At 37.5% G+C, this 22,957-nt stretch overlaps 1 protein-coding gene and 1 long non-coding RNA gene across 2 annotated transcripts in view; both read left to right on the top strand.

Moving 5' to 3' along the window:
- The first annotated feature begins 813 nt into the window (after positions 1 to 813).
- LOC129775351 (uncharacterized) lies at positions 814 to 1,940 on the top strand. Its single transcript, XR_008742937.1, has 3 exons — positions 814 to 969; positions 1,029 to 1,465; positions 1,522 to 1,940. It is a non-coding gene; the product is annotated as an uncharacterized LOC129775351 (long non-coding RNA).
- Positions 1,941 to 5,484: 3,544 nt separating this feature from the next.
- Positions 5,485 to 22,957, top strand: part of LOC129775344 (probable 3',5'-cyclic phosphodiesterase pde-5) — an 85,699-nt gene continuing 68,226 nt past the window's right edge. Inside the window, exon 1 of the mRNA XM_055780006.1 lies at positions 5,485 to 5,714. Within this exon, the coding sequence (XP_055635981.1) occupies positions 5,702 to 5,714 (13 nt within the window). The 5' untranslated portion in view covers positions 5,485 to 5,701. The remainder of the gene's footprint in view (positions 5,715 to 22,957) is intronic.

Genomic DNA, 22,957 nt, shown 5'->3' with positions numbered 1-22,957 from the left:
CAGAGATTTCAAATCCTATGTGTCTGGGGGAAATCAGCATGTAATTACCCTCGATAGTTTAACTAACGACGCGCACAAATGGATAGTGCTCATTGTAACTAGCGTGAGCATTGCTGATTGCATACGTGCTGGCGAATAAGTTGGGAGCGATGAACGAGTGTTCTTCCGTTCCATTAAGAATCTTTCGATGGGTTGATTGAAGAATGATGTTTCAATGAACTGAATAGAACTTATGCTTGCTAGAATATAAATAAAATTTAAATTTGGAACTTTTAGGTTGGTTGCTTCGTAAAACTTTTAGCACAACTAGTGATCCCCGATTTTTTAAATTAATCGTTCATCAGCTAATCGAATACTTTTCAGCAGTTTCCCACAATCCAATCGACGAAAAAAACATCGACCTAACAACGACCGTAACGCTGTTACCTATTCACGATTACGACGATGAGGTATCGACATCTGGATACGGCATTAGTTTGTATGAGGCAAACTATTCTCTATCATATTAGTCGGCCCGAATCAGTTTATAATTGCCAAAATTTGTATGAAATTTTTTTCTTGGCATAATTTTTCCTACTTAAAGTACGTTGTCATGACCCTAATTTGAATTATTTTCTATAGACGTTCAGCTATTTTCAAAAAAACTTGTCATTATAATATAAAATTATCTCAAAACATATTTTTTTATGACGTTTTTTCACCACTTGCAGGCAATGGTGATTTTCACTTACATAGAGTACTAATTTGATTAAGCAAAAATCATGTTCATTCATAATTTTCATTTTAAAAGTGTATTCATTCGTTCTGCAAATCCATACTGTCATGCCTATTCCCCAATATCGTCAACGCGGATAGTTCGTTAGTCGAAAATACTGAATAATTAAACAAACCAAATGGCATCACTGGTGGTTCTTTTTTCCACTCCGCTAAACTGTCATCTCAAACAAAAACAAATGGATCATACAACTGGTGAGTATGAAATATATTTCGGCTTTTTATTTATTAATTATTTTATCTTGTCTTATCAGCTATGAATACATTCGACTCGTTTGCTTCCATCAATCGGTAAGTGAGAAAGATGATTTCTCCCATCACCACAGTGCGGATTTCCACTTCTATCACAGCAGCCAACAACATCCGTTTTCCTGCAGCAGTAACCTCCAACCCCTGTTGGCAATGCCGGGGGACAGCATCAACAGCAGCAGCAGCAGAATTTGACCATGGTATGGTTTGCGAAGAACTTTCCCCATTAGAGGTTTCGTGCTTCGCGCACATTCAAAAATCCTCTTCAGACACGAAAACTCAACGACAAGGAGGTATTTATCAACTTGCTCAGCTGAATTACCACCCCGGAGGAACCCGAATGCACTGATTCCGTAGTATAGTAGAATGAAAATAGGCGAGGTTAGCGAACGTAATCGCATGATATTTTAATGTTCGCATTTTTATCCGGATCATACAACTGGTGAGTAGGGATTTCATTTCTGCTTTTCACTTACTAATCATTTTATTTTGTTTCAGCTATGAATACATCCGACTCAATCAATCGGCGAGTGAGAAAGATGATTTCCCTCATCACCACATTGCTTATTTCCACTTCTGTCACACCAGCCAACAGCATCAGCTTTCCCGCAGCAGTATCCTTTAAGTCCAGGGTGCTATTCCGGGGAACAGCATCAACAGCAACAGCAGCAGGACCTGGCCATCGATAGTATTTCGAGCAATTTTCCCCATCGGAGATCCCGTGCTTCACGCACATTGAAGAATCCTCCTCAGCCACATATCTGTGTCATCAAGGGCAAGGAGGTATTCATCAATGTACTCAGTCGGATTTGAATCGTCAATCCAGACAACCCGGATGCACCGATTCCATTATATACCTTATGTTTATTATACATGGTTTTTTATTATTATTTTTTCAATAAAATGATTAAAATCGATCAATGTATTTCCTTTTCATTTTCAATAACAAACCAATACAAACAAGCAGCAAGCAGTGCTGGAAGCAGCGCTCGAGCAGGTCGACGCCTTGCACATGTTGGCGAAAAAGTGGCGTCAAGTTGTTCGATGAATGCATATGAAAGGTCGATAACTCGATTGCAAGGTGGCAGCATTTGAGGTCAATTGTTGACATTTCATCGACCCGATCTTGGCAGGCAAAACGGAATTTGGGAATTGTTATTCGATACGATTAATCGCCCCAAATAATCGATTAATCGATTAATCGTCACACTGAGCGAAATAATTAGTTAGACTAATGTTCCTCATTTGCTAGAAAGCCATCTTGAATCAAAAAAGTGTTCATTCCGCCTGAATATCAATTATTATTTTTTACGCTCCCCTAAACTCGTTAACGAAGCTCAATTCGCATTGACGCCATTGAGCTTTGTTTACGATCCCAGAGGAGCGTCAAAGATAATGATTGAATTTCAGTAAAAAACTGCAGCGGCCATACGTTTTTTTCTCTGGGTTTGGATCGATTAATCGACGTAAACTATTCGTTCGCTTCGATTATTGGTTGCGCAGTATTCGTTCGATTAATAATCGATTTCTGTAGGAAGTATTCGATTAATCGATTAATCGAACGATTATCGGGGATCACTAAGCACAACTGTAAGTGTAAAATTGTGTATGGTAGCTATTGTGTTAAAATGACTTGAAATATGAAACGATTTTTTTTTCTCCCAAGGAAAGTTCATGCGACGAGCAAAATTGGAAAAATGAAGGAATATTCGAGAAAGCGATTTCACATATGCTCTACATATCGTATTGGGTGCTGTTAGCATAATTGAAATTCGCATTGAGGCATGCAGCATCATGTTCCGTTGGGTTTAAAACGAAAAGGAAATGGGTTGAATAAACACTCGTCCAGGACCACAGAGGGCGGCTTTGGTACGTGATACGCACCATCTAATGACTAATCATCATCCTTCTATCATTATCACTCGGTTATGGATACTGGTGAAGTGAACAAACAATACCTAACAACCAGACAAAACGGACCCAAATCATTATTGAAGAGTTTAACAATGTAATTCTTCAAACATATCCAAATCAGCATGCAGCAGATAGCCTAACGGAAAGATAAGAGAATCTCTTTCAAGGGAAATTAATCCGACCGCAAAGGGTTAATAACTTAAAACACACTGCCACCAAGCACCCAGCCCATCAATATCAACAAATACTGCTCGCGACTGGACAAACTAAAGCTAAGGTGACGTTGGCTCGGAGTATGCACGAACATTTGATTGTATGATAACTGACGAAGAGAAACAAACAATTTTGTTCGATAGAAGCTGGCGAATTCCAACGAAGCAAGAGGGAAGCAATGTAACCACACCAATACAACTCAATGTGGTTGCTTACTTTTACTTCTTCTTCTTCTTCTTCTTCATCTTAAATGGCACTAACGTTCCTATGGGAACTTCGCCGTCTCAATGTAGTACTACTTGCGTCATTTTAACTAGTACTTAGATGAAATTTCTATGCCAAATAACACGCCTTGAATGCATTCTGAGTGGCAAGCTCTAGAACACGCGTGACCACAGTGCAAGTCGGAGGAAATTTGTTTGACGAAAAATTCCCCCGACCAGAACGGGAATCGAACCCCAACCCCCGGCATGTTAGGTGTGACGCTAACCACTCAGCCACGGGAGCACTAATTTTCACTATTGCATACAATTCGTACGACCACTTTTCCGCATCCCTAAAGGAAACGAAGTGAAAGATTGCAGACCTGCAGGAACCTTGTTCCGTTTAAGTTGCTGAGTTGGCAGCAATCTACTTCGCATTGGGTATTCCTGGCAATGAGAAGGCGGACACTCTCACAGAGATGGGTGCCGTGGAAGGCGAATTGTTTGATAGACAGATTTCATACGATGAATTTTTCCAATTACTTTGTCAGAGTTCTCTCTTGAGTTGGCAAACCGATTGGGACACTGGAAGTCTTGGGCGGTGGTTATATTCAATTATTCCAAAGGTTTCTTCGAGAACCGTTTGAAGAATAAAAATCCAGGGAACAGAGCGAAACTCAAAACGACGATTACGGAGATCTGGGAGGCAATTTCGCGTACAGTGATCAGACATCTCGGCTCGGTCCTTGCAGGAAAAGCTGGACGCCAAAAGGGGACCATACCAAATCCCGGTTCATTTTTGTTTTGGAATACAATGCCGCGTCACAATATTTGTAGCCTACTAAACTGCCGTTCTACATATAGTTGTCCCATGTTCCATAAACAGCAACTGAGAAAAACGCATTCAAAGTTTACTAGCATATTTGTCTACCAGAAGTTTTAAGCATTTTACACCAGGTACTGTAACCCTTTCTTTTAAATAGATTCGAAAATTTACATTATGGTAAATATAAGAGCCCAATGAAAAAAAAACAAATCTAATACTTTTCGATGACATGGCCATGATTTACACCACAGTTAAGTGTTTATAAAGCGGAGATAAGGCGCTGCAATATGCTACATCGTACGTGCCAACATTGATTCATTGAAAGAAACCATCGGCGAACGAGTAATTTCACGTAATGGGCCTGTGAATTTGGAGGCCATAATGCGATTTAACACCATTGGACCATTGTTCGTGGGGCTATGTGGGGTCTCTCCTGTACATTTACCACTTTATCACTGATATCAGGCTGCTCATCACTGATAGATTGCTGCGAAAGTATCGAAAAATTATTTCCGTCCACCAAACCGAAGTTATGACAACATAGTTATGTGGGAAATTATATTTTCGAATAAAAATGGCAAAGAATTATCTTTCGAAATAAACCTGATTAGTAGCAAGTAATATCATTTATCCTCCTCAGTTTGCCCATGTTAATGATGCGATCATATTGTCTACTAGCCACGTCCCATTGAAGATTTTCCGCGTCATCGCGATGAGAGGTTTGTTCTTCGATTGATTAAATTGACTAAAAATACTCAGTGACTCGTTACTCGAATTTCTGATTGTTCTATGTATGATGCTGACTAGCAACATACATGCTTCGTCAATAAGAGTATTGAAATAACTTTTCCGTTTTCTTTGTAAAAATGAGAGCTATTAGTTATGTTATTCTACTTTCACGATAGTGTACTATCGACACAAGTTCTATACCCCACTGTATCGCGTGCCAATTAACTTCGTTGATGGGTAAATTTAACTTACTACTATGGGAAAATAGATAGATACCTTTGTAGTGTATGTAGTGTAGTGTAGTGTATGACATATCGCGAGCGCTCTTATATACTTTTACCTCTCAATAAAAAAAACTATCCTTTCAATTGGATTGAGTTGGGGCAATACGGATGATCTAATCAATGAGACACAGAAGTTGTCTTTTGTCTCACAGTTTTCGTATTGATACATAAACTTCATGAAGATGTTTATACTTTCCTTGGGAGAATAAAGCGATATTCGGTAGTAAAAAATGGATAAGAATTTATATATTTGAGAGGAAAACGACTGGTTTCATAACAAGCACTTTGAATCAAGATCATTTTCTTTGTGACCACCATACCAGAAGCATCCTGGACTGTGGTAGAAGTGTAGTTTCGCAAATAAAGAGTTTTTTGGATTGTATTCCAAATATCACGGATTATACTTGTTCGGACGGTTAACGAAATTGTACAATACTCGGTGGTTTTGTGTTAACGTATTGTAAAACTCAAAACAGTATTGATTGCGAACCCTCGCGAGAATAATAACGATGATAGATATTGGTAAGTTGGAAAAGCAATTCTTTACTATTCTACTGTATGAGTCACATGCTCTATAATCTCAAAATACTTAAAATACGAAATTGAGTCTGGATCCCAAAAATTATTGACAAACAATGAGCAAATGTTTTGCAAACAGCTTTGACTGCTTGTATCAACGAACTTTCAATGTGGAAATCAATAATTAGGTGTACAAGCATGATCTTTTTTTTTTAATTTAATTTATTTTCAACTGGCTCAGCAACGTTAAGCATCAATGAGCCGTGTTTATGTATAGGGAAAAGCCTCTGTGAGTAGAACTATGCAAATGTTCTTTCTCATAAAGGCATAAAAACCCTATGATTTTTTCAAGAAATAGAACAATATAAATAATTATACAACAATTCATTATGAAATATTATTTAAGACTTCTTCTTGAGGATTTTTTATAGAGAAAACCACCTCCTTGAAGATTGCGAGCAATTGCGTGCATCTGAGTATTTTTGAGTTCTGAGGAAAATAGTTGAAGAAAAATGAAAACGTTAATAACCATATATTATTGATAAATAATAAAAATATTCATAACAAAAAACAAAAAAGTTGGAGAAGTAAACGATAATCAAAAATAAAAGAAAAATACACACATACTCATACTTGAAAGTGTATGGATTTGAGGAAGTAATAAATCAACATAATTGCATCGAGATTACGAGTAGCCAGAACGTCACGGATCGAAACATTGAGTGGCATTCCCTTTTTGCGAAAATTTTCTATTAAAGATAACCTTTTATTTTGAAATTCAGAGCAATACCATACAATGTGATCAATATCGTGGTAACCTGTACCACAAATACATAGGTTACTATCACTGATGTTAATTCGAAAAAGATGTGCATTCGAGGAATAATGATTAGACATGAGTCTGCACACTACTCGAATGAAATCACGAGAATAATTATATCCTTTGAACCATGGTTTGAGGGAAACTTTAGGAATGATAGAATACAGCCACCGACCTTTATCACTACCATTCCAACTTGTCTGCCAACATTGAAGTGCACGTTCACGAGGAAAATGGAGATATTCATCAAAAGTAATTGGCCTATGAAATAACAGTCCTTCCGTAGCGCCCTTCTTAGCAAGAAGATCAGCTTTTTCATTTCCTGGTATCGAACAATGAGAGGGAATCCATACAAAAGTGATATTAAATGATCTACTTATCAAAACACTTAAAAGATGTTGGATTCCAGACAAGAAATACGAAGAATATCTAGACCTTACCGAACGAAGTGCCTCTAAAGAGCTGAGACTATCAGAAAAAATGTAAAAATGTTCAGGGGACAAGGTCTGAATATGTTGTAATGCAGTGTATATTGCAGCCAATTCCGCAACAAACACCGAACAGGGTAAACTAAGCTTACTGAATATGGAGAAGTTAATATTAAATACCCCAAAACCTGTGGAACCATTAAGACTAGATCCATCAGTAAAAAAAATTTTGGTTGAGTCAATATGTTTATATCTTGACAAGAAAATTGCAGGCATGACTATTTGGCGGAGATCACTGGAAATACCACTCACATAAACTTTCATTGACAAGTCAAAATTAATAGAAGGATTGAACAAAATTGAAGGAATGGTCTGGAAACCAAGTAAAGCAGATGGACTTTCCAGGGTCAGAAATTCAAGATATAGCGACATTCGCTTAGATTGAGTGCCTAAGGTAAGCATTTTTTCAAAGTTTGTTATCACTATCGGATTGAGTGTTTCACAACGTATCAAAAAACGAAATGATATCTCGAAAAAGCGCACAGAAAGAGGAAGGATACCAGCTAAAATTTCTAGGCTCATTGTATGTGTTGACTGCATACATCCTAGAGCAATACGCAAACAGCGATATTGGATCCTTTCCAGTTGCATAATATGAGTACGGGCAGCGGACCTGAAGCAAAAACTTCCATACTCCATAACAGATAGAACGGTTGTTTTATACAACCTAATCAAATCGACGGGATGCGCCCCCCACCAAGTCCCTGTTATTGATCGGAGAAAATTTATTCGTTTCTGACATTTTTGTTTCAAGTAACCTATGTGTTTACCCCATGTGCCTCTAGAATCAAACACAACTCCTAAATACTTGAATGACGGCGAGTGCCTAATTGTTCTATCCAAAAGTTTAAGTTGCAATTGTGCGGGACGGTGTTTTCTTGAAAACACAACCATTTCTGACTTTTCAGAAGAAAACTCAATACCCAATTTACAAGCCCACTCAACCAAATTATCAAGAGAAATCTGCAAGGGATTATACAGATGAATACTGTCTTTGCCTGTTACCGACACTACACAATCATCTGCATATTGTCTCAAAGTACAGTTTCCTGATAAACAAACATCGATGTCATTTACATAAAAGTTGTAAAGGATTGGACTAAGACATGAGCCTTGAGGAAGGCCCATGTAGCTAATCCGTAAAACTGACGAAGAACCATGGGAAAAACTCATATGTTTTTCACGCATTAGGTTAAACAAAAAATTATTTAATTTTGGAGAAAACCCATTTAGATGAAGTTTTTCAAAAAGAACCTCAATGGAAACTGAATCAAACGCACCCTTGATATCTAGGAACACTGATGCCATTTGTTGCTTACTACACAAGGCTATGTCAACCTCTGATGAAAGCAGAGCAAGACAATCATTAGTTCCTTTACCTCTACGAAACCCGAACTGCGAAGGTGAGAGGAGGTTGTTGGATTCTATCCAGCTGTCTAATAATTTATAATAATTTATAATAAAGCTGTTGTAATAATTTTCGAATGCAAGAGAGCAATGCAATTGGTCTATAAGAATTATAATCAGACGCAGGTTTACCAGGTTTCAGAATAGCTATAACTTTAATCTGTCGCCACTAATGCGGAACAACGTTCTGCTCAAGAAAAACATTGAATAATTTTAACAAACGTTTCTTCGCATTATCAGGTAGATTTTTCAATAAGTTGAATTTGATCCTATCTGACCCCGGCGAATTGTTACATGACAGAAGTGCAAACGAAAATTCAGCCATACTGAACGGAGGCGCAATATCATCAGATGTCTCCAAGAAGGGAGGTGGAGCAGGTGCTGAGTCTGGACATATCTTCTTGGCAAAGTCAAAGATCCACCTTTCAGAATATTCAACTTGTTCATTTGAATGAGTTGAATTTCTCATTTGTCTGGCAACTCTCCAAAGAGTGCTCAAGGAAGACTCTCGGGAAAGCCCATTCACAAAATTACGCCAATAGCCTCTCTTTTTGGCTTTTATGAAGCTTTTGAATTTACGCTCCAGATAAATGTAATTGTCGTAACGTTCGCAGGAGCCTGATTTACGCCAATTCTTGAAAGCATTCGATTTTTCTTTATAGAGATTTGTACAATCTTGATCCCACCACAGATTAGGAGAACGTCTGCGAAACGAATTCCCAGGAAAACGTTTCGTTTGGGCATCAATAGCACTGTCATGAATTAAACCAGCTAGAAAATTATATTCTTCTAACGGGGGTAACTCATTAACTAATGCCACTGATTCTGAAATAATTGAAGAATATCTCTTCCAATCAATGTTTCTAGATAAATCATGCTGAACATTTATAGTTTCAGACGATTTAGAATAATTTGAAATAGAAACGGTGATCGGCAAATGATCACTTCCATGTGGATCTTGGATAACCTTCCAATGACAATCTAATGATAAAGAGGAAGAACAAAGGGATAAATCTAAGCGACTTGCGCGGCCTGATAAAGGAGCAATTCTTGTTATATCACCTGTATTTAAAACTGTCATGTTGAATTCATCGCAAAGATCATAAATAGAATTAGCTCTTCGATCATCAAAAGATTCACCCCAGCCAATGCCATGTGAGTTGAAATCTCCCAAAATAAGATGAGGTTGTGGAAGAAGCTCAATTATATTCACAAGGTTTCGATAATTGTACTTGGTGGAATATAAATAGAAGCAATGCACAAATCTCTACCCTTGATGCATGCCTGACACGCAAGAATTTCAATTCCTGTGACTAAAGGCAGGGGAATCCTGTAAAATGGATAACATTTTCTAATACCTATGAGAACTCCTCCATAGGAATCATCACGGTCTAAACGAATAATATTGAAATCATGGATGTTTAATATATTGTCCGAACGAAGCCATGTTTCAGATAGAGCAAACACATCGCAATTCAGAAAATGGAGCATTTGCTTGAAAGAGTCAAGTTTTGGAAGAAGACTTCTACAATTCCACTGTAGAATAGTAGAATTCTCTGACTCATCCAATAAATTAGGCATCGAAATTAATGAAGGAGAGGAGGGGCCACTTTGCAACCATTTGTTTAGCTAACTGACTGATAGTAGGAAGCCAAGCAGAAATGAGACATTTCAATGAATCTGAAATTCCGAAAATATCAAAGATCCATCTAACAATTGAAGAAAAGCAAATACCTCCTGAAAATGATTGGGGTTCAGGAACCGATCGAGAAGCAAATCTGGGATGACTTGACAATTCAGGGAAATGAACGTCATAGTTAGAGGATCCCCAACCAGGAGGGTTACTGTTGGAAGGAGCAGAAAAATGAGAAAAAGCTTCTGGTTGATTAGAGGATAATCCTCTTTTTTTTAGCAGGCTTGGAGGAGGAAGTATTTTTTCTCTTCCTGGTTCTTTCCGCGATTATTGGATCGAAAGTAGTATCCGATTCATCATCCTCTGATAAAGCAGAGAAACGATTTTCTGAAATCTCGGATACCTGAGCTACCTTGAGTATATCAGCAAAGGATCGCTTAGAACGATCTTTAAGTGACTGTTTAAGTTTAATTGAACGGGATTTGTATTTTGGACAGTCTTTAACTGTGTGAGGAACACCTCCACAAAGAATGCATTTATCAGCATCCTTGTTGCAAATACTTTCATCATGATCGACTCCACACTTAGAACATTTAATTTTATTGCAACAGAAGGTTTTAGTGTGACCTAACTGTTTGCAATTAGTGCATGACATTATTTTGGGAGAAAATAATCGAACTGGAAGACGAAGCTTATCAATGAGCACATAATTTGGAAGAGCTGTGCCCTCGAAGATGATTCTAAAAGAACCAGATGGGAAATATTTCTTCTCGTTGCCATCAATTATAAATGAATTCAGCGATCGAACTTCTAAAATTTTCACATGAGGAAGTTTTACATCATGAAAAATACCCTCTGCTTTTTCGAAATCTGCTAGTTGGAGAGATTTTTCCGAAACCACACCATCGATTTCAACAATGTGTGCCGGAATATACACTCGATATTCAGCAGTGAACAAAGAATTATTTACTGCGTTACTGTCGTTACTGCGTTAGCGTCTTTACAATCCGAGAGCACAACACGAAGTTAGTCTTTATTAACTTTTGTAATCTCCAAGACACTTGAGTAATTAGATTTCAAGTCTTTACAAATTTGGGTCACTCTTAACGGTTTCCCTTTGGGACGGAAGAATACCACCCAACGATTTTTCGATGAACCCGAAACGTTCTGGTATTGTCGTATTCGAGAAAGATTCTTGGGAGGAATATTTTCAATGATTGGATGTTGAGGAGAATTAATTAGATTTTGAACCGAACTGAGTGAAACAGAATCAATTGTTGGCTGTGTCGAATTTAACTGTGATTGTTTTTTATTTTTCTTCGAAGGACGAACTTCAGAAAAACAATTACTAGGAGAAGCTACGATGCTCATATCAACATCGGAGGGTTCGTTCCCCTCCATTTAGATAGAATTGTGTAATAAAAATGAGAGCAGAGAGAGCATAAAATGCCTAACACTCACAGAAAATAAAACTATTATTTTTGTATATATAAAAAAAATAAAATAAAATTAATTAATTAATTAAGTAACACAAAACAAAAACTTAGCTGTTTTATATTTTCCAGAGGCAGGGAATCTTCAGGAATCCTGCACCAAGGTTCAATACAGCGGGAAGCTTCACACACACCGAAAAACACTTGAAAATTCAAAATTCGTATATCTTCTTCGGGGAATTCCACTCGCTAAACAAATGGCTCCAATAACTTCACAACTTCTTCGAGAAATAGTCTTCAAAACACTGAAATGACCTACAAGAAAAAAAAAATCACGAAGAAAATCTGCAATATTCGTTTTGATGAAAATTATACGTCACCTTTATTCCACGGCTTGCTGATGTATGAATGATCTTCTTTATCTTGATATAATATGTGTCGTATGTTTGAAAGGCGCGCGCTGCAGCTTCAGAGCGTATGGGTCTTTTAGATTAAAGTATGGGTCTTTTAGATTAGAGTATGGGTCTTTTAGATTAAACGCTCACGCAAACTGAAACTTTTTCATGAAACTTTGTCCTCTTAAGGTAAGAATTTAAACATTTCTCGTCGTTGATTACTTCCTCTGGGGGTACGTGAAGGACCGTTGCTATGTTAATAAGCCACAAAATTTGGAGGAACTTAAAGAAGAAATAACTCTGATTTTCAACAGCATCGAAGTCGTAATGTTAGAGTTGAGCATGAAGAATTTTGTTCACCGTTTAAAATGCGTTATCGAAAAAAGGGGTGGTCACATCGAAAATGTCATACAATTAGCTTTATTTTCGTTTTTTAAAAATAAAAATCGGTTCACTTTTGTAGAAGTTATTAAAATTTGTTGCGTGAGCGTTTTTTCTGGAAGACCCTGTTTTATTTGAGATTGATTAACCGCAGATACAAACGAACAGAATGAGTTGTTCCGATAGGATAAAAACCTTTTAAATTGATTATTCACCCTTCAATGATATCATATACTTGAGTATCTGAGAAACAAATGATTCGGAAAATAAAGTTAGAAAACATACAAGAAGAATATCAGAGGTGTAACAACGCATGATTTTGGCAGTCAATTGACATGACCAAATCTCACAATTACGCAATTTGGGATCGATTCACACAAGTATACAAATTACGAAACGCTAAAATAAAAATTCTATTCTAAATATCAAAGACATTACTTAAAAAATGACAAAACTTTGATGGGACAAATTTCCTTCTATATACGCCAGAATCAGCCTAGTGGAACAATCGACATTTCAAGAGTTAGAATGCAAAGCAAATAACTAAACCCTAGTAAGTGACTATTCTACTAATTTTATACTACACTTGTTGACCCGGCAAACTTCGTCCCGCCCAAAATTTGTTTTTTGTTATAAATACCTTCAAACATTCACGTTTTCTTACTAAGCGCAAGTTCATAGCATAGCAAAACGAATTCCGGAATGTGAAAATGCATGGGGGTATAAAAGTATTGCCGACTTGAATGTATCTGCAATGTCGATTTTCTCAACTTCTTGGTTTCGGCATCTGTATTGGGAAAACACATTCCGGTTTGCAAAAATGCAAGCGAGTACAAGAGTACCCGTAGTTTGCATCTATTTTGCAATGCCAATTTCCCCAGGCTCCATGTTTTTGAAATCTGTGTTAGGGGAACATTCCAATTTGCAAAAACGCAAACGGGTACAAAAGTACCCGCTGCTTGCATCTAATTTGCTATGCCGAATTTTCACAGGCTACATGGTTCCGAAGTCTGTGTTTCGGGTTGGAAACTTTCTTGACATGCCTTGGGATAAGTAATGGGCCTGAAGTATCGGCTAGAATTAGGCTTGGGTTTGCTCAGCTACTAGAATTCAGAAACGATCACAATTGCAGGCCGTCGCCGGGGATCTAATGAAGCGGGATTTCCCTTGTAAATTGGTGGCTAATACTGACATAGGCATTGGGTTCAATTCCCGATCGGTCTGGGATCTTCCCGGGTTGGAAATTCTCTCGACATGCCATGGAATAAATACGATCAGATAAAGGCTTATATTGTTCTTTCGATTAGTAATCTATGTCTGCGAAATAACCAATCCGTTTTTATTTCAATTTAATTTACTTACTGGTTAATTGATGAATAATATAAATACCGTAATATAATTATTATCAATAAGATAACCCGTTCCGCCCAAATCTTTGTAGGAGAATGAGGTGGGACCATTATCATTTAATAAAGAAACATTCCGATTTTCAGAATCGCAAGCGAGTACAAAAGTACCCGCAACTCGTGCCTATTTTGCAATTCCGATTTCCCCAGGCTTCATGATTTTGAAGTCCGTGTTAGGGAAACATTCCAATTTGCAGAAACGCAAGGGAGTACAAAAGTACCCGCAGCTTGCATCTATTTTGCCATGCCGATTTCCCCTGGCTCTATGGTTTTGAAGTATGTGTTAGGGAAACATCTATCTATTCCAGCGATCGTACCTCAATCGTTGCGCAATCATAACTGAGTGGATGTCTGAGCGACACTCGCTTATACACCGATTGGTGTCCCCTCACCTCTTCTTCCCTAAGAGAGTGGGAGGAGTGTCTTTTCACTATAGAAACGTTTCGTGCCCCCTAAAATCTTCACATGCCAAATTTGGCTCCATTTGCTTGTTTAGTTTTCGAGTTCTGCAGAAGTTTGTTTTGACGTAGGACTACGTCTTTCATTTCTATACCGGGGTGTAAAATCAAAGTTTCGAAAACGAAAGCGTTACGCCGGAGACCGAGATTTTGAGCGTTAATAGCTCTTAAAAAACTGAACGAAATGGTATGATAAACATTTCATTCGAAAAATAAAATGTCTACGCGTTCTATACTTGTTACTTTTTGATCCGAAAACTTGTTTCAATAGTCTTAAAATTGCTTTCAAAACAAGCTATTGAAATCACCAATCGGTATATAAGCGAGCGCCGCTCGGAAATCCACTCAGTTCTAATTGAACAGCGATGGGAGCATGTTGTCGCTGTTGTGGTGAAGCTCTTCGTTTATCATGAAAGCGCGGATGAACGGTGTCACCTGTTTGTGCATCCTAGACCAGAAGGGAATCCATCAGGAGGAGAGTGATGCCACAAACGGTTCCCCGGGAAGACATCGCTACACACATATACACGCGCGGAATTCTTTCCGTTTGGCTTTCCATTCAGCATCGAGAAAGTTCCGGAAAGATCTAATCATTGCTGGAAAATAATCTGCCAGTTCCTCTGGGAATTTAAAAATACATTCATGTGAAAGAGTTTATTTGAATGTTTTCTATCCATGTAACACTGTGACCAAATATGTTTCAAGCAAGTGCTATTAACAGATGGTTATCGAATTAGCATTAACCACTGGTGAGCTTCCAGTATCGAGGAAAATGTGGAAATATCTAATCATTACTGAAAATAATCTGCCAGTTTCTCTAGGAATTTAAAAATACATTCATGTGAAAGAATTTATTTGAATGTTTTCTATCCATGTAACACTGTGACCAAATATGTTTCAAGCAAGTGCTATTAACAGATGGTTATCGAATTAGCATTAACCACTGGTGAGCTTCCAGTATCGAGGAAAATGTGGAAATATCTAATCATTACTGAAAATAATCTGCCAGTTTCTCTAGGAATTTAAAAATACATTCATGTGAATGAATTTATTTGAATGTTTTCTATCCATGTAACACTGTGACCAAATATGTTTCAATCAAGTGCTATTAACAGATGGTTATCGAGTTAGCATTAACCACTGGTGCGCTTCCAGTATGGAGGAAAATGTGGAAATATCTAATCGTTACTGAAAATAATCTGCCAGTTCCTCTGGGAATTTAAAAATACATTCATGTGAAAAAGTTTATTTGAATGTTTTCTATCCATGTAACACTGTGACCAAATATGTCTCAAGCAAGTGCTATTAACAGATGGTTATCGAGTTAGCATTAACCACTGGTGCGCTTCCAGTATCAAGGAAAATGTGGAAATATCTAATCATTACTGAAAATAATCTGCCAGTTCCTCTGGGAATTTAAAAATACATTCATGTGAAAGAGTTTATTTGAATGTTTTCCATCCATGTAACACTGTGACCAAATACATTTGGTTTTGTGATTTTTCAATCAATCGCAATTAACAGGATAGCTTCTGAAGATTATTCTTCCTCATCAGTAGGATATTTCCGTATTCAATATTGTATGCGCCCGCAATCGATTATTGCTCAGTCGCCGAAAGTTCCGAGCTCAGAGAGTTCATTCCCCTCTAGTTTGCCTTCCAAATTGCCATCGTAAACCACGCCTTCTCTCGATTCAATCACGCACAAAAGCATACTTAAGCGATATTCTGGTGGTGAGACGCATTTATTTTTCGTGAGGACATCGACAAGACAACATCGTTGCTGAGGATGCTGGACGGCGAAGGATCAAGATCTGCCCTGAAACGCGAGCAGTTTGTTTGAAACTGTGAGGGAGCACAGAGAAGCCGATCCTTCAGGAGAAGAGAAGGTGACCATCGAAGCAGCCGCTACACATACACATACACGCACGGAATTTTTTCCGTTTGGATGCCATTCAGCATCGAGAAAGATCCGGAAAATAATCTGCCAGTTTCTCTAGGAATTTAAAAATACATTCATGTGAAAGAGTTTATTTGAATGTTTTCTATCCATGTAACACTGTGACCAAATATGTTTCAATCAAGTGCTATTAACAGGTGGTTATCGAGTTAGCATAAACGACTGGTGGGCTTCCAGTATCGAGGAAAATGTGGAAATATCTAATCATTACTGAAAATAATCTGCCAGTTCCTCTGGGAATTTAAAAATACATTCATGTGAAAGAGTTTATTTGAATGTTTTCTATCCATGTAACACTGTGACCAAATATGTCTCAAGCAAGTGCTATTAACAGATGGTTATCGAATTAGCATAAACCACTGGTGGGCTTCCAGTATCGAGGAAAATGTGGAAATATCTAATTATTACTGAAAATAATCTGCCAGTTTCTCTAGGAATTTAAAAATACATTCATGTGAAAGAATTTATTTGAATGTTTTCTATCCATGTAACACTGTGACCAAATATGTTTCAAGCAAGTGCTATTAACAGATGGTTATCGAATTAGCATTAACCACTGGTGAGCTTCCAGTATCGAGGAAAATGTGGAAATATCTAATCATTACTGAAAATAATCTGCCAGTTTCTCTAGGAATTTAAAAATACATTCATGTGAAAGAATTTATTTGAATGTTTTCTATCCATGTAACACTGTGACCAAATATGTTTCAAGCAAGTGCTATTAACAGATGGTTATCGAATTAGCATTAACCACTGGTGAGCTTCCAGTATCGAGGAAAATGTGGAAATATCTAATCATTACTGAAAATAATCTGCCAGTTTCTCTAGGAATTTAAAAATACATTCATGTGAAAGAATTTATTTGAATGTTTTCTATCCATGTAACACTGTGACCAAATATGTTTCAATCAAGTGCTATTAACAGATGGTTATCGAGTTAGCATTAACCACTGGTGCGCTTCCAGTATGGAGGAAAATGTGGAAATATCTAATCGTTACTGAAAATAATCTGCCAGTTCCTCTGGGAATTTAAAAATACATTCATGTGAAAAAGTTTATTTGAATGTTTTCTATCCATGTAACACTGTGACCAAATATGTCTCAAGCAAGTGCTATTAACAGATGGTTATCGAGTTAGCATTAACCACTGGTGCGCTTCCAGTATCAAGGAAAATGTGGAAATATCTAATCATTACTGAAAATAATCTGCCAGTTCCTCTGGGAATTTAAAAATACATTCATGTGAAAGAGTTTATTTGAATGTTTTCCATCCATGTAACACTGTGACCAAATACATTTGGTTTTGTGATTTTTCAATCAATCGCAATTAACAGGATAGCTTCTGAAGATTATTCTTCCTCATCAGTAGGATATTTCCGTATTCAATATTGTATGCGCCCGCAATCGATTATTGCTCAGTCGCCGAAAGTTCCGAGCTCAGAGAGTTCATTCCCCTCTAGTTTGCCTTCCAAATTGCCATCGTAAACCACGCCTTCTCTCGATTCAATCACGCACAAAAGCATACTTAAGCGATATTCTGGTGGTGAGACGCATTTATTTTTCGTGAGGACATCGACAAGACAACATCGTTGCTGAGGATGCTGGACGGCGAAGGATCGAGATCTGCCCTGAAACGCGAGCAGTTTGTTTGAAACTGTGAGGGAGCACAGAGAAGCCGATCCTTCAGGAGAAGAGAAGGTGACCATCGAAGCAGCCGCTACACATATACATACACGCACGGAATTTTTTCCGTTTGGATGCCATTCAGCATCGAGAAAGATCCGGAAAATAATCTGCCAGTTTCTCTAGGAATTTAAAAATACATTCATGTGAAAGAGTTTATTTGAATGTTTTCTATCCATGTAACACTGTGACCAAATATGTTTCAATCAAGTGCTATTAACAGGTGGTTATCGAGTTAGCATAAACGACTGGTGGGCTTCCAGTATCGAGGAAAATGTGGAAATATCTAATCATTACTGAAAATAATCTGCCAGTTCCTCTGGGAATTTAAAAATACATTCATGTGAAAGAGTTTATTTGAATGTTTTCTATCCATGTAACACTGTGACCAAATATGTCTCAAGCAAGTGCTATTAACAGATGGTTATCGAATTAGCATAAACCACTGGTGGGCTTCTAGTATCGAGGAAAATGTGGAAATATCTAATCGTTACTGAAAATAATCTGCCAGTTCCTCTGGGAATTTAAAAATACATTCATGTGAAAAAGTTTATTTGAATGTTTTCTATCCATGTAACACTGTGACCAAATATGTCTCAAGCAAGTGCTATTAACAGATGGTTATCGAATTAGCATTAACCACTGGTGGGCCTCCAGTATCGAGGAAAATGTGGAAATATCTAATCGTTACTGAAAATAATCTGCCAGTTCCCCTTGGAATTGAAAATTACATTCAAGCGAAAGAGTTTATTTTAATGTTTTCTATCCATAAAATATCCATATAATACATTTGGGTTTGTGATTTGTCAATCAAGTACAGTTAGCAGGAAAGCTTCTGAAGATTATTCTTCAGAACAAGGTGTTTCGTATCCTATATTAGATGCATAAAACCTTGTGCCTCCAACGTAACGCTCTTGTTTACGAAGTCCCCCAAATATTCATTTATTCATTCATTCAGAATGGATTTAGATTCAACTTCAAACAAATGATCTCTAAATCAACGATAGTCCTACGTCACCCTTGCGGTTATACCATAGATATAACCCACTTCCTGTTTTTCATTTGTATGACAGCTCCCCCTTAGAGAGGGGGTGGAGTGTCTAACCACCGTGAAAACATTTATTGCGCCCTAAAACCTCCATATACCTAATTTGGTTTCGTTTGCTTGATTAATTCTCGAGTAATGCAGAAATTTGTGTTTCATTTGTATGGCAGTCCCCCCTAAGAGAGGGAGGAGGAGTGTTCAACCACATTGAAAACATTTATTGCACCCTAAACCCTTCACATGCCAAATTTGGTTCCGTTTGCTTGATTAATTCTCAAGCAGCCCCCCCTTAGAGAGGGGGTGGAGTGTCTAACCACCATAGAAACATTTATTGCACCCTATAACCTCCACTTGCTAAATTTCGTTTCCTTTTCTTGATTAATTCTCGAGTAATGCAGAAATTTGTGCATTACTCGAGAATTAATCAAGGGGGTAGGGGTCTCAAACTATCATGAAAACCTTCCCCGGCCCCAAAAACCCCTACAAACAAATTTTCATGTCGATCGGTTCAGTAGTTTCCGAGTCCATAAGAATCAGACAGACAGACAAACAGACAAACAAACAGACATACAGACAGAAATCCATATATATATATATATATATATATATATATATATATATATATATATATATATATATATATATATATATATATATATATATATATATATATATTTATATATATATATATATATATATATATATATATATATATATATATATATATATATATATATATATATTGATATACGATAGACAATTTTTCAGTAATTCCATATTTCAAGTGACAAGAACATATGACATTCATATAAGCTTTATATTTCATAGGTACATCACCAACTCCTCCTAATCGATGGGAATCTAATAAAACTTCTAATATCAGAGCCTCGAGCAAAAACAAATTGGATATGAATATTGAAGGTAGGAATGGTTTCGTACATTTGGCACACATATACCGGGAATTCGTGTTTTTAAAGAAAATTTATCATCTAAACATACACTCGACAAAAAAAATTGAGAAACAGAGTGCTTCTTGTGCTTCTGTAACTTCTTGAAAAATCAGCCCATATCGATCAGATACGCATCATTTTGAAGCTACAACTTTGAGGTATCAGAATATTTTATACGCATATTGTTATCTTAGTGTGTGTGTAGGTGTAGTGGGCAACAATATCGGAATGAAATGAAAAATCGATTTTTCTTTGTTTATTCAAGAATATTCTGGAATAACACTGAGAGTCCTACGCGACTTTCAGAATAGCGATTCGTAATATTCTAATACCTGAAAGTTGTAGTTTCAAAATGATGCGCATTTTTCACGGAAAGACAGCATGTCAAAAATCATTTAAAATTTCCGACTGTGCACTCTGTTCCTCTAATTCATTCATTAGCGCTTTTCATGGGCGCTTTTATATGCTGTTTGGAAACCGTGTTGTTTCAGGATCCCTTGAATCGGGTTTGTAATTTTCGGATAGTATTTCACCCCGCCGCATCACGAAGTTTTTCAATTTGTCTACCAAATCTATGGAATTTCTCACACTTCTCCCTCTACCGACTCGATTATATCATTTCATTCCTCCCATTCAAATTGTCTTCATTGCATTTTGAAGTGACTTCTCCCAAAACGAATTCGTTCCTCTCTCTCCCATGTATCATGTATGCATGCATAGACGTTTGAGTTCACCGTGGTTTGAAATACGCTACAGGTGAGCTAGATTTTTTTGACATAGAACTACGTATTTCATTAAGGGTGTCAAATCAGAAAACAGGTCTCGTTTTTATGAAATAAAGTTAACGTTAATAACTATTTTTGCCGCGAACGGATTTTGGCGATTTACATACAAAACGAATCGGAAATTCCGTAAGATTTGTTTAATATGCCATACATTAGAATCCCCTTGTTAGTAAATGGTTAAAATTCATGAAAACTTTAAGTGTTTCTATTTTCCCATACATTTGTTCTGTCCATTTGAGTGCTTTCCCGAACAGAACTATCAATAACGAGCAACTTATCGACGACCAACGGAGGGGAAATCGTAGTATTTAAAGTCTCCGTGAACAAAGGAGAAGAAGAAGAATGAAGGGGAATGCTTGCCTAGAGTATAAACAGTGGATCTCGCTGAGGCAAACTTTCATTCGGCATCGGACTGTTGAGTAATCCAGTTCACTTTGCTTTCGCTGCGCTTCGATCTAAAATTGGACCCCACCAGTGGTAATCCAACTTGGAAATCGTCGTTTGATTTTTCTGTTCGTTTTTCGCGTTATTCGTATCGTGTGTTCTTCTTTCCGCGTCATAAATTGGACGCTTCGCGTAGTGTGCGATGAGTAAGAAGAAGAGGAAGGCAGGCTCGAGCCCTGCAAAAAACGAACGCATTGCCAGGGGCAATAAAATTTCGAGGTAAGCGTCATCTAATGATGCACGCGGTGTTGGTGCAGTGAAAAGCACTCGCACTGAACCGAGCCTTCGCGAATGTGACACCGCACCGAACAACAGCGAAGTAGGCGATTTCGACGCGTCGGTCGAAAATGTAAACGCCCAGGCAGCAACCAAAATCAAGCTCCCCCCGCTGGTGGTGAAGGCGGTCGCTCTTGACAAACTCATCAGCGAATTCGCATCGATGGGTGTTACAGCAGAGTACAAGCTGTGTGGCATAATTCGGTATTTTTCTAAGCAGTTAACATTGTTTATTTTCCGTCTTCATAAGGGCGTCGTTAGCGCCTTTGAGAATGCATCAATGCATTAAACTGACGTTATGGCGAAGCAGACGTTAAGGTTGTGCACCAAAAAATTATTTCGGTATACTAAGCATCTTGAATATCTTACTGGAATGTTATAAGTTATTTGGGTTCGCGTGCCAGTCGCAAAACTGCCTAGGATTGCATTTGCGCTAATATTGATCATAATGAAGCATTGCTACTGTTTTCGAGGTTGTTATTAACAAAAAGAGTTTATTTTTCTTGTTTAGTCATCAAGAAAGTAAATGTTCTGGAATTTTGTATGTGATTAGGTTTTGCTTGCCAGTAGCAAAACTTCCTCCACTAAGGGAGACAGCTGCGCTTATCTCGAGCATGAGAAAGTAATACAACTCTTTTCGAGGCCAGTAATATTAACAGAAGCGTTTCTTTCGAGAATAGCGCAAAATGATGAGAAATGTTTATATTGCTAGTAGTTTCAAGCCACCAATGTATGGCTCTGTATGCATGCTATGGTGAACGCTTGTTTGGCGCTTGGTTTACGCTTAGTTTGTAAGAACGATATCTAGAGGTGCGATTCCTTTGAGGCAATACTAAATAACATGTAGCATGATATTTGATACTTGCAAGTGTTGTCATTGTTGTTGTTTACATGCGGTGCCAAAGATATATTGATGTAGTTATGAGATATGGAATAATGGTGCTGGTGCAACATGTATATAATCGACAGTAGCCGAGTCTATGTCAATTTCGAAAAAGGCCACCGGAATAGCCTTCGAGGTAAATTTTCAATGCATTGACATGAAATAAATTGCGACATACGATTGTTTTGCGAGGGCAAGAATGAATCATCAATCAATTATCGTCAACTGATTCTACAATGAAAAAATCATTTCAGAGATTATTCTACTAAGCAGTTGTTTCTAAAATTTCACAACATTATAGAATAATATCCGAAGGTATAAACAAGCGACTTATATAAAATAACAGCGTAGTTCTACGTCAACAATGCGGTCGTATCTTGGACACAACCTCCTATAATTTTTTTGTATCGTACGCGAAAATTACTCACACGTATAAAATAGCGTGAAGCGTGTGTGCGCTATTTTGCACGCTTTTTATTAATACTAACGCAAACCGGCAAACTTCGTCCCGCCAAAAATTTGTTTTGTGTTATCAATACCTTCAAACATTCACGTTTTCTTACTATGAGCAAGTTCATAGGTCCAATCGCAGAACTGATCGTTGATTGATCGTCTATTCGTCTCCGTTGAATTCATTTTGACGTAGGACTACGTCTAACCGGAAGATATAGGGGGTGAAATGGAAATCTAGGCACTGAACAAGTAGGAAAAAATGCAAGATTTGGAACGCTTATAACTCGAGCATTTCTCAATAGATCGTAAAGGTTTTTGCATCAATTGATAGGAAATATATCTACGCA

Source organism: Toxorhynchites rutilus, chromosome 3 (assembly GCF_029784135.1).
Source record: "Toxorhynchites rutilus septentrionalis strain SRP chromosome 3, ASM2978413v1, whole genome shotgun sequence".
NCBI classification, from domain to species: domain Eukaryota; kingdom Metazoa; phylum Arthropoda; class Insecta; order Diptera; family Culicidae; genus Toxorhynchites; species Toxorhynchites rutilus.
The sequence above is the reverse complement of the archived record's forward strand: the minus strand, read 5'-3'. Positions and strand labels throughout refer to the sequence as shown.